The sequence below is a fragment of the Centrocercus urophasianus genome, unplaced genomic scaffold (assembly GCF_019232065.1).
Source record: "Centrocercus urophasianus isolate 14NV4802_14NV808 unplaced genomic scaffold, USGS_Curo_1.0 seq_17, whole genome shotgun sequence".
NCBI classification, from domain to species: domain Eukaryota; kingdom Metazoa; phylum Chordata; class Aves; order Galliformes; family Phasianidae; genus Centrocercus; species Centrocercus urophasianus.
In genome coordinates, this window is record NW_024884722.1 from 7,790,387 (window position 1) to 7,803,512 (window position 13,126).

Here is a 13,126-nt window from a genome sequence, read left to right on the forward strand (position 1 = left end):
TTCCTGGTTACCATCCAAAGTTAGATAAACACCAAAAGAAATCTGAAGGGGTTGCAATAAAATGTAAGAAATGTTAAATGCACCAAGCAATTTCTTTAGCTTCATCCTTCCAAGGCATTTGCAACCTCTGAACAACGTAGCAAAGCTCTATCCTTCTTCAGCACGGCATATGAGACTGTGAGGCTTACCCAAAGGGACTGAAAGACTGAATTAGAAAACGTGGCTTTAAAAAAGCAAGCAAACAAAAGAAACACAAGAGAAGTAACAGTTCAGTCCTTGCCCTGCTGACAGGTGGTGAGATAATCACCATTTCTGCTACTACAGAGAACTCAGAGAGGCTGGCACTTCAACAGAAGGAAAAAGCTTACCAACCCATATGGTCCCCCTAAACAAAAGTCCCTCGAGTTCATGACCAAGATGTCAGTCAGCTTTTAAGAAACATCAACAGCAAATCACACTGGGGAATTACTGACAGGAGTCAGGAACCACGATGACTGCTTTAGAAAATACCACATAAAAATTGTTCCATGACCACACTTCATTCTATGTGCAAAAATAACTATCTTCCAACTTACCAACAAATTCATCTCAGAACTGATCCTCATAATCAAAGCACTGACCCCAGCCCAGCTGCCACTTAGGCACTGTGGAAACCCTTCCAATTTGGGTCAGACACTCACACACCCTCCTGTATTCTTGGTACTCGCTGTGGCAAATTGATCAAATTTTTTCTGCAGAACTTTTAAGCACCAAAGGCAGAGTTCTGGAGCACAGCTTCAAAGCATTTTGCTCGAAGATGAAATCACCAGCTCTTTAGCAAAATGTCAGAACCTCTAGACGTGGTATTATCACATGCATAGCTCTGATTCAGAGGCCACCGTAACAAATGAGTGTGTGGACAAACTGACTTCAAAAAACTCTGAACTGGGCTTCAAGAAGGAAGTATTACTCTAAGTATTTTAAGTTTGCAAGAAAGAAGTCTTCAGTCAATGTTTTACATTGAAATTTTAAAAGTGAGAAAGTGATTCACTTGCTTGAAATGGTTGACATTTAATTTTTGCAGTTTAGATAATCAAACCTTTTTTATCACTTACCATAAAATGTAAGTCAGTACATATTAGAAAGACTCCAGCATGGTTTTATGATTTTTTTTTACAAATATACATATACATCAGAGAGGCACATTCTTTGTTAGAAATGAGTGTGATTTTTTTTTGGAGGAACTTAAACGCTTCCTGTCACAGGAATTTTTCCATGAAGCTGCGCTCTTCATATAAGGCAATCAGACAGAGCTAAGAAAAACAATCAGCTTAAATAATACTAGAGCTACACTTAATTTAAGATCTATTTTCAAAACACATGTGCCATAGATGCTGTTCAGAAAAACAAGCAAGATGCTTCTTTTGCAGCCTTAAGAAAGAAACCTCGAGTTTTGACATTCTCTTACAATTTCAGGGCACAAAAGGAATCAGTAACTGTTAGTCTGAAGTAATCCAATGTACAGCACAAAGAACTTCTTACAGTAGCATCACAAAGCAGTCTTAACTCTTTCAAAAGGACCTGCTGCTCATTCCTTAGAACGGCGCACATCCCATATATTCACAATTGGCAACAGAGTCTAGAGCATTACACCATCATTGCTGCTACTGTAACGAAAGGAAATGAGGTTCTGATTACAAATTTTCCCATTAAACTAAGAAACTCTACTTCATTTTACCAAGCACTAGTTAGTTATAAATGAATGTGTTAGTTCAACTTGAGTCACACCGCCTTGGTTTGTACTTCCTATCTGTAAAGGCTGATTGAATGAGATTCCTTTCATCATGCAGGCACTGCTACCTTTACTGCAATAGTAGAGGCACGCTTTGATAGCCAGCACAGCTTCGGCTGATAGACAGACTCTTGGTAGCTGAAAGGGAATGACAGTTTGACAGGAAACATCCTTAATTTCTCCAGACAGATACTGTCCTTGAAGCAGCCATGTATTATTACCTGCAAAAGAAGAACAACTTTTATCGTTAGGATATTTAACACCATATCTGAAAGCAATAGAGAATGCTAGTTTTCCCTGTATGACAACATGGCCTTTCTTTACAATTTTTTAAGGATGGAAAGATCCAGAGCTTTGCTTCACAACTATGGGAACTCTTCCTATTGTGGTACATGTACAGTACACCTTTGTTAAACACAGTGATCTGCAGTTTGTCCTATAGACTCTTCAGAGGATATTAAGATATACATTTTTTCTGAGATACATAAGCAAAACTCCTTAAATTAGTGGGCTGTTACACGATTTCATCAGAGGTCTAATACTGCAGGTAAGATAACTGCCATGAACGCACAGAACTGCAGGCACTTTATGACATTTCCACACAGAAACGCTGGCTTTACGAGCGCTATGCTGAAATTTACCAATGTTCAGGCGGTTACAACACGACTGGAGTCTCACATTGATTTAAATATTGAAAAGTGTATGAACTTAAAATCCAGCTCTACAATCAGCAGTCACTGCATTGTTCTCTGTGTTTCAGACTGCAGTGGGACGCATGAAGTGCTCCTTCTGGCATTTTTCAGAGAACACATCAAAGCTGCTCTGGAAGTTACGAGCTTGCAATGACTTCTCATTGAGGTGAAGTCACTCAACTTCCTCCAGTTTCACAGATCCTCCATCACTAATCTGATGTAGATCCCCACCTCGACAATATCTAGAGATGCTGCAGGCCGAAAGGTTTGCTGACTGTCCTGGAAATATTCTATTTGTTCTCGAAAGGCACAAACTGTGGTGAGAAATTACCTGAATTCATGAGGTATATCCACAGATTGTGGTTGCTGTACCGTATTTGTTGAATGCTTCTACAAACAATGAATTTAATTAAGCTATCACATGGACTGTCTGACACTTTGAAAGCTGGCCAAAAAACCATGAGTCACAAAATGAGATGTTTAGTTTCAGATCACTTTAATTGCATCTACAAGCTGTAATGACTATTAATATGTATTCATCATTGTAAAAGCCAACAAGGCACATAAATTCAGGCTGAGAACAGTTGCTAAAACTCAGCAGAATTTCAGAAAAAAATGACTTTTCAATGCAGTCAAATGGGCAAAAACAACTGAAATACAAATGTTCTGTTCATTGCTTCTAAAATTTGACAAGGAAGCTAAAAAAAAAGTTATTCTAGGTCTTTTTGTTCTTTTAAACTGTTTAGCAAGGTTTGTTCTGCTCTATAAAGCCTTAGTGGATATTTTAATAACTTACTCCAAGAGGTAACAGCTCTCTGTACATCACTGACTTCTAGAGTGTAAAAACAAATGCGTTCATATCACATCATCTGAGTACTAAATGTCATCCCTTCAACTCCAAGAACACCAGCTCATGGTGGCAGCCTTACTTAAGCACACAACACCTACTATAGGTACTGCTTAGAAACACAGGTATTTCAGAGAGATTAATAAGTTAAACACATCAGACTTAAAGCAAATGAGCCGTATCTGAATAAGTCAAGAGCCAGACAAAATGGTGTTAACATATAAAGAATGTGAAAAACCACAGGTGATTCTGTTTCATATGGTTGTCTTTCAAATGGTACTTGGTTCTAATGGTACTTCATGGAAGTTTTTACTTTGGAATGGGGCTTCCAAGGGCACTGACAGATATTCCCTTCTGAGTGCAGCTGGAACACTGGAAAACATTGCCTCCAAGCACTCACCAATGGCCACCCTTTGCGAGAAGGTTTTTCAGATAACCTTACTATTTCTGTACCAAAGGGAATTTCAGGGAACACGCTCACACAGTCTAGTTACCAGTCACAACTATGGACAAAGCAGAGTCCAGAGTAAGGAAGGTAATGATGGGTACAATTAAACCATTTCAGTCACACGCAATATGAACATGTTCCATGTGCTTCTTTAAATACTTATTGAGAGAGATTAATAGACTCTGCACTCCCATTTCACAGTAACCAAGATGTGAAATTCCAGTGCATCCAAAGTCACACAGAAAGAACCTCCAATAAATGTCAGTAATTTCTGCTTCCTTGACATACTAAAATTTATTTCTGATATAAGGTGTGCCTTGTTATAGAAATACTCAAGCACAAATAAACAACCAGGAATTACAACAAAGTCAGTTCAAAATGGTTAGGTGCAAATGTTCCTCCATTTCTGGAAGAGACGAAAGGAAAAAGTGGAATTTTAATCTGGAATATGTTTCAGCTTCTCGAGAAGCTTTCTGCCACAGGCAGGCAGTGAGGCTGAGATGAGCCATTCACAGAGAGAGTAAAGAGGGCAAGCATGTGAGAAGGAAAAATCTCAACTGTTCTGGGAACAGCACCTCTGCACGCCCTCACTGGCTGTTTGTTTCAAGGAAGTTTTACAAGAATTACCGCAGCGTGTGTTAACTCAAGCAAAAACCTTCTGGGCTTCTGCTGTACCAAGTGCTTTATTTTTTTTGCTTAGTTGGTTTTTGTTTAATTCTTCCCACTTCGATTTTCAAATGTAGCAACTCTAAATGGCATTTAGCATATCACGATGTAAGTAATACAGCAGACTGGGAGGGACGTTTCGGCTCATCAGCCTGAGATCCCACGTATTATATACATGCACACAAAGACAATATCTACTTCTCTTATCTACTCCCATTCAACCGATAAAGCAACGTAAGCACTTTACCTTCTGCTGTGATAAACCAGGCATTAGGTGCTTCTTCGTTCAATTCTGAATCTGGAGGGAGAGTCAACTTCAATAGAAACTGAATGGTCTGACCGGGAGCTGCACTCAGCGAAGGAAGCTGAATGTTTGGAGCAGATTTAGGCAGTTTTGGAAGGTTTGCAGTTTGGTCCTTTTGTGCAGCCAGATGATCTGTAACATCGCAGGTTTCTGGATTCAGGATAGGCAACTACCAGCAGAAATCAAAATATTAATTTTCCTTCGAATTGGTACAGCAAGTAGGCTTTCAGAACACAGCCTCACTTTCACAGCTGACACGGACTAGGAAAATTAACACATGACAATACAGCTACTGCACTCTGAGAGTCTGATAGATGCAATAATACTGCAGTGACAGGTGGAGAAAAGGAAGGGCAAAATGACTTGTTAAATTAGAAGGATGAAACTGATTGATCCCTAGAAAAATGTCTGCTATTAAAATCACAAAATCCGTACCTGTTTTACCATACCCACTATTTAATTGAAATTTTTAGCATTTGCCTTCCATTGTTATTTTAAATAAAATCTGGAGATATTTTCTGCTGATTGGGTGCTAACTGTATCCTTTGGTAATAAAATCCAAGAATCTAACTCTGCAGATTATACAGCAAAGTAAACAGCAATTTCCAAGAAAATGAACCTAGATGTTACACGGCATGAAAATTTAAACATACATTAAGATTGCATACTGTGAAATGCAAGAAACTTACAAGAAAACAGCAGGACAACTACATCATATATTTATGAGAACATTAAAACATGGTGCCATTATAAGATGGACAGCAGTGCAAATCTGTTTTGCTTTCATGCTTACAAGCACACCGAGCACTGCTGGATTTGAAAGTGGATTTCATTTGGCAACTTGAAAGCCCCAAAAAAGGAAGACATGAAATTCTGCACAGCATACACTAAAACTTCATGCTTGAAGTAAGTTTGGACGTTCAGCACCATAGCACTAATATTAAGACATCACAGAATGCATTTTTGTCAAACTTGGAAGAATTTGGATCTACAGACTTGTAGTTTTGGAAGTACAGGAGAGTGACAACAACAATCTTGCTCTCCCCACAGCAGTTATGTTACAGAAATGTTTGATGATTTTTCTCTCCAGATAGCTGCAGCAAGTTACTGTTTCAGTATTTTATTTTCTCAACACTGTGCAAATTTTGGGGTATATTTATATATCAGAAACACAGATGCAGAAGTAGAGACAACAGTGTTAACAAAGTAGGATCTGTTACAAACATTGTGGTAAGTAAGAAAAGTAAGCTATAAAGTAAGCTATAGCACAGTAAGCTACACAGAAATACAAAGCACACAGGGTGAGATTTGCTCTGCTGTACAACAGTTTATGCAGTAGAAAATGTAGAATAGCTGAAATTTGGCAAAAATGCCACCTCAGATTGCCATCTTATCTTTGGGACAGACTATGTACTGCACCTCAAGTCAATGGTCTCCACAAACCACACCTTATGCCTTAATTAGAGGACCTGGTCATTGATTTTAATTCCACTCGTTATTAATGGAATTGCTGTTGCTTACAAAATTTTCATACTGAAAAACTGGGCTACACTATTTAATAGCTCGTATTTCAGCATTATTATTACTTAATAGAGGATAATCACTGTTTTCATGCAAAAGATGGCTTTCCAAGGACGAGGACTTTGAACAAAGACGCTAACAGGTGATGCTTGTTTGTCAGATCATCACAAAGCATTACGTGAACAAGTTACCAACAAGTTTATTAACTAGATGTTTTTTATGCCATTTGCCAAAGCCTGGAATAGTAATTCACACCAAGAAACACCACTATCAGGCTGTTTAATAAATGTTACTTGCCATGGACAGAATTTTTGTTTCCAAATCCAGCACTTTAATCTGGTGATTATTTGTGTCTGCAACATACATCAAACGGCCATTTTCTTCAACGCACAAACCTCCTGGTTCATTAAAAGTCGACTGTGTAAAGCTGGAGCCAACAACATTGCTTGCTTCTCCTGTGCCTGCCAGGGTAGCACAGTTCTTCATTTTGGGATCTACAACCTTAATCTAAGATTTAAAAAAAGATCAGGAAAAAAATTCCACTTTCTGAAAAAGAAACACGAGAATTCAGACGTTCTGCATTATATTATATCCCACATCTTCAGGAGACAGTGCTAAACTTGCTTCTCTTAGCTAACAAGCGTGTGTCCTAGAAGATAGGTTATCATACTTTACCAAAAGACATCTCCCTCCTTTCTTCCTGGACTTCATTCAGTTTTCTCCACTTAAGGCACCTATCCCTTTGGTATAAGCATACGCTGAACAGCTTGTTTTTTTCTAGTATTTGTTGCCGTTGTGAAAACATTTGCAAAACAGTAAGACAACAAAACTGGGAGGCAGACTTTTAAACTTGTTTTTCTAAAAATGGATGAGTTATTTTTTTTTTTTTTAAAGTAAAAGCAAAAAAGTTGATCATGTGTAATGCTTTAAACGAAATCGCATCTGCACCTGAAATCTTAATGAGTGTCTACTGATACCTACCTTAGTCTTCAGGTAAAACAAATTACTTGCCTTTAATGCAATTAATCAACACACAGCTAGAAACTTTATGAAAGCTTACACAATGTCATGTGAAAGCAGTCATATTAAACAATGTCTCATCTCTGAATTCCAAGGAGTAATTCAAAACATGGGTGGCTTTTCTGAGGAAAGAGCCAGTCCACTTGCTCTCCCAGTTTTATCAAACCTGCAGTATTTCTGAATAAACACTCCTAGCTGTTTTGCCATAGTTCACCATCTTTAGAAAGATATAAGGAATGAGTCCTTAGTTAGAATGGTAACTTGGCACAAAACTGACCTTCCTCAAGGCGCCACCATATCAACACAGCAGCGTATGGCAACAAAACAATGGGTAAAGAGGACTTATAAAGGAAGGAAGGAAGGGAAAAGAACCCACAAAAGAACTCTTATCGTTTGTTTCTTCAGCTCAACCAAGCACAATCTTCATACATTCTGAAAATAATCTCTTACAGTAGTAAAAATCGTGAAGAATTGTGAATTGTGTACCTATCAAGCTACTACATGCTTACCTTATGATTATAGGAATCCGCCACATATAGCAACTTTCTTTTCTTGTCCCATGTTATTCCTAGGGGATGCTGCAGCTTGGCATTTATGCCTGCTCCATCCACATCACCAAAGGCAAACAAATTCTGAAGATGTTATCAAATGAAATTATTTGATTATTCAATGCTGGTATTAATTTAAACTGTTGGAATTAAATGGAAATTCACTGACAAAAAAAAATATCATGACAACTTCAAAAAAAGGATACTGAAAATGAGGAAGCAAGAATGCTAATGATGGAAATGGAAATTATCACATTTAAATTATCAGTATGAATCCAGCTGGCTTTAACGACCACGCAACGCAGTTTCTGTTCAACTATCTTACAAACAAGTCAAGTGATTTTGTATCTGAGGAGCAACAGTCTGCACTATAACCTGAGCACCACCACTGGCACACATTTGCATTCCAAGCAGTGAAGTTAAGAAACTGACGGCCACAGAAACTAATTTACCCTCTCACCCCAAAAGTGGTTCCTCCAGGTCAGGCTTGAGAAATATTAGTAGGGCAGTGTGGGGAAGTTTGAAGTGATTACCAATGGATCTCTCTCTCCTCCTACAAGGTGCTTCACAGCTCCATCTTTCAGAGAGATCATTCGCACAGTGCTGCTCTCACTATCTGCTACAAAAAGGCAGTTCCACGGCTCTTCGGAAGCCAGAGAGAGTCCAGAAGGCTGTGCAAAGCCGGCCTTATGAGGGTAGGCATTGTTTCTGTTCTCTTCATTTCCACTCCCAGCAAATCGAAGACAGACTCCTTTCTTTAAATCACTGAAGAAAAATAGCACTTATCTTCAGGAACAAGTCTGACATAGTTCAGACGTTATGCAGAAACACAAAATACAGGAAGAGCACTTGTAAGTTATAAAAACAGCTCCACTATGACGGCATAAGGAATTACTCAAAGGCTTTATGCTATCTTTTAATTCAACTTGGTTTATCACTCACCACTAGATAATTCAAATGGAATGAAAAGTAACATTAAAATGTACAACTGTACCTTACTGTCATAGAGCTTTTTAGCACAGGTAGTGTATTTCATTTCCTCTAACAGATGTGGGTAAAAGCACACAGCCATTAAAGGACACAAGCCTTTTCACTTTGAACAGCAGTAGCAAGCTTTAAGCTAAGTTACAGGTTGAGCTAAATTACTTTAATTTAATCAATTTATCTGTCTCTTTAGGATTTGAAGGCTAGTTATCCAGACAAACAGCAGTTTCACGTGTCTCCTACTGCAACTGCTTACCTTCCCTTTGGAAGTTTTCCACCTTCCAACATCAGTGCCCATACCTGATGAATGCCTGCCATTGCTATCCATAAAACATCGTCCTCCTGGGTCCCTGAAACTTAAAAAAAAAAAAGGATATATAAGAACAGATGAAAAAGAACCAAAAAACAAAAACCACCCTTTGTAAATGAATCATAAAACAAACAAGCCGACAAACCAATCCTGCCATCCCCACTGTTCCAGCTCACTGTTTGCCACAGGGAAAAACAAAAAACAAATAAACAAGCCACAGAGCAAGAGAGCAAGAGAATGTCTTTCATTTACCAAGAAATCTGTTCTTACATTCTCTTCCCAAGGATATAGAATTATGTTTTTAATATCTCTACCTGGTAAGGACAATACTTCAAATGGGATTTGCTCTTTGGAAGACTCTGCTATTAGGTCCATGTTTCACCTGTCATTTTGGGACTGTATGTTAACACGTGTTTTTTCTGATCATGGATTTCAGGGTGGTGGTTTTTTTGTTTTGTTTTAAACTAAGCTAATGGCCAAATTAGACACAATCAAAAGCTATTCATCATTGTTTACAAGCCTTGAGAGGAATAACAAGGAAAGCACCTTTCAGATCAAATGTTCATGTTAATTCCTGGTCATTTATCCTGAAAGTTCAGATATTCTCACTGTGTTACACTTAGCAGTCCCACTGAACCCAGTGAAGCACTAATGACAGTAAAGACAGGGTACACAACGTTTTTAACATAACACAAACTGATGCTGTCCAGTCTCCAAGTTGTTTTCCCTGTGCACACACACATTATTGCACATAAAAGATGCAGAGCTATGGAACAGTGATGTTCTGATCAAGCATATATCAAGCATCTAATTTTTTCCAACACTAATATTCACCAGTCCAAATCTATAAAATCAAACAAAGCTCTCCTAGATAATACATCACAAATAAAACAACAGAAATAGAAACAGAATATTCAAGTGCTCTCTAGCTCAAAATATATCACATTACATAAGAAATAACATCAGGTTAAAAATTAAAATTAACTACTACCTTATCAACAGAAAAGCACTTCTAAAAGGCTCAAAGACAATTTTTAACACATATGAGCCTATAAAGCAACCTCCATCTTACAGCTATTCCTGCAAACAACCTCTTGGACCAGCCCAGGTTCCAAAACAAAGGCAATTATATGTGAAATGCTTGCCAACATCTTAGATCTGTGAAGTTAGTCCAAAGCAATCTTTTAAAATGAAATTGCCACGATTGCCCCAATTGATATTCTGCTGCTGTTCCTTCAATCCTAAATCTTTCTTTGCAATGCAGACTGCAAGCAGAAGAAAACAGCACCCCATCTTCAGCATCAATCTGCTCACTGTGAGCTCTCTTAGGAGTAGCATTGGTATGACTGCAATGCAGCTTTGGTTCAGCCTTTCCTATTGGATGAAGATACAAGTTTCCAAGACGGTGATCAAAGGAACTGTGCTGACCCTCTCCTGCACTTCCACATAGCTCCATGTTTTTTACTCAAAGCGAAGTTCCAAGAATAAAAGTCAGACTTCCAAAATACCTGAATGCTTTTCGATGAGACGGAATGTTTGCAAACTCAGTTGGAAATAAACATTTTGTCACTCATCAGAGACAAATGCTTTTTACCAAAGCACTGGCAATACAGTGCCCTGCCCCACACACCTAACAAAACTCCCCAAAACACAGAATCCCCTTTGGTTCCAGCATGTTTCTAAGAGACTGAATTGAGAAAATGACTAAGGAAACATTTTACTACTTCCTATAAAGTGCATGATCTACTTCCAGGATTTTGTGTCTACGCTGTACAGTTTGCACTTTTCAGGTGCTACAATTTTGAGGATCCCAGAGGGATGCTAAAATCACTGGTCAACTCCAGAAGCAAGCTTTACATCTTGCTGTGCTGCACTCTGCATTCTGAGGGGTGTCGAAAACAGCTTTGTTCATTACTTAATATTCACTTCACCCAACAATTAAATGAAGGAGGAAGACTAGAGCTGAGCATTTCAGAAAATTCCATTCTATAAAATCCAATTTCTGTAATTCCACCCACTGCTGCTCCCCTGTGACAGCTGTAAGGTTTAAACATAAAAAAAGTGCCTTACTCTAATTCTGCACATCAAAAGGCTCATCAAACATGAGACACAGGAAAAAAAGTATAAATATTAATTTCAAATTTTACAGAATATGCAAGATCAACAGAGATAGGATTCCTTCTTCATTTGGAGATCAAGAGAGGAAAAGTAAATAAGAACAACAAGAAGCAATCACTGTAACAAATATTTTCTTCTGGACAGTAGTTAAAACAAATGGAATGGATAAAGCACAGTGACAGCACAAACACACTGAGTTGTGGAAAATATGTCAGAGATTTAATAGAAAAAAAAATTACAGAAAACCAGAAAAGCAAAACCAATGCCAATGGCCACACAGAAAACTTTTTTTTAAACAAGGTGGTCCTGACACTACAGAGTTTAATGTTACACGTTATGAAATGGAAACAAACAACCAAAAAAACCTCAGACTCTTCTTTGAGGACAAAGCATTTTGGGGACACAGCACCACTGTCATCCTTGTACTGTTCTCACAAGAGGAGGGAACTGGGGAGAACTGCTTGCTGAAGTGATGATAATGCCAACATTGCCATAACTCCTTATCATCCTTGACTGGAAAGAATTTACTTTTAAAGAATTTATTATAAAACAACATAAAAGAACAAAGCAACTCTTTTACATTTATTCAATTAAGCACATTCCAAACTATCTCGAGCTGCTCTAAAAGTCCAGTGTAGTTTCTCCTTATTAGGGTATGTACTTTCTTATCTTTAGTGCTGCCTGTATCAAAGCAGAGTATGGCTTACTAAAGTGATATACTTACATTATAAAGATTCACTCCTAATAAACTAGAGCTCTGAATGCATTTGTGTGATGTGGTATACAATATTTCAGTGCTTTTTAGTTCCTGAGTCTGCCTGTGCTACATATCTGTGTTTTAAGAACTCATAATCCTGTATGTACACACACTCAATTTTAAATAGCTTAGGAATACTGCTGACCTTTTAAAGACACTAATCTGAACACACCAAACGGACTATCTGTTGTAGCAGGCAACACCTACTTGAAGAGATTCCATTCCCAGGCCTGCCACACACTTCCAGTTGCCCCTGTGGGGACTTCTTGCTTCCTTTCAGTTTGGGATTTGAAAGTCTGGAAATCAAAGTCACATCTCACAGCTGGCACCACTGGTATTTTCTAAACAGATTGAAGTTTGAAAATATAATTTGCGTCAACTAAAAACATTTTAAAAATGCAACAGTAACCAAGAAGATTGTTGGTGTGCTCATCTGGAGCAAAACCCCCACAGGCAACAAGGGCTGATCAATGGCCCCCTCCTCTTACAGGCACACATGCTGCATTTGCATGCATATGGATATAAGCCTTGTCCTCATTGAAGCCAGTGGAAGTTTAGCACACTAAATCCCAATCTGACTAATACAATGGCTAGAGAATCACTGTTCTTTTTCCAGTGAGACAGAGACAGCAAGTCTCAGAAACAAATGCCTTAGCACTCTAAGTCTGGACACACACATCATCCCTTTTGGAGGAGGAAAAATTAGTTTTCCTTTTTTGCATGCTTTTTTTCACATACTTCTGCATCACGCAAACAGCACGATCTTTCATGAAACAAAATGCATTTAGAATTTTCCTCCTCAGTAAACGACTCCTAACCTCTAATCAAGGGAAATCCATGCACATGAACAGCAAGTGGATGCTCAACTTTGAGAGATAAAAGAGAACTGAAAATAACAGCTATGATCTGACGGCATGTTTAACACCAACAAACTAATATAGATTATCTACTGACGGATACAATACCATAACTACGAAAAAGCTAAGATTGGTTACATCTTTTATTCGTTCTTGTCAGAGAACAACCACATACACTCAAGCTTAGGTCAGTACGCACTCCCCCTCAATGAACTTCCCACATTGAAAAGTGCTTTCAGCATCAAAGCAGGCAAGCTCAGAAGCCACTCATCCTGACCTAACA

General features: G+C 38.3%; 1 protein-coding gene across 1 annotated transcript in view; it reads right to left on the minus strand.

The window, feature by feature from the left end:
• Positions 1 to 1,134: 1,134 nt before the first annotated feature.
• NHLRC2 (NHL repeat containing 2) overlaps positions 1,135 to 13,126 on the minus strand; it is a 32,200-nt gene continuing 20,208 nt past the window's right edge. The window contains exons 6-11 of the mRNA XM_042817850.1: positions 9,058 to 9,157; positions 8,351 to 8,582; positions 7,779 to 7,901; positions 6,547 to 6,756; positions 4,672 to 4,897; positions 1,135 to 1,992 (exon numbers count right to left, since the gene is read on the minus strand). Coding sequence (XP_042673784.1) covers positions 1,724 to 1,992; positions 4,672 to 4,897; positions 6,547 to 6,756; positions 7,779 to 7,901; positions 8,351 to 8,582; positions 9,058 to 9,157 — 1,160 coding nt within the window. The 3' untranslated portion in view covers positions 1,135 to 1,723. The remainder of the gene's footprint in view (positions 1,993 to 4,671; positions 4,898 to 6,546; positions 6,757 to 7,778; positions 7,902 to 8,350; positions 8,583 to 9,057; positions 9,158 to 13,126) is intronic.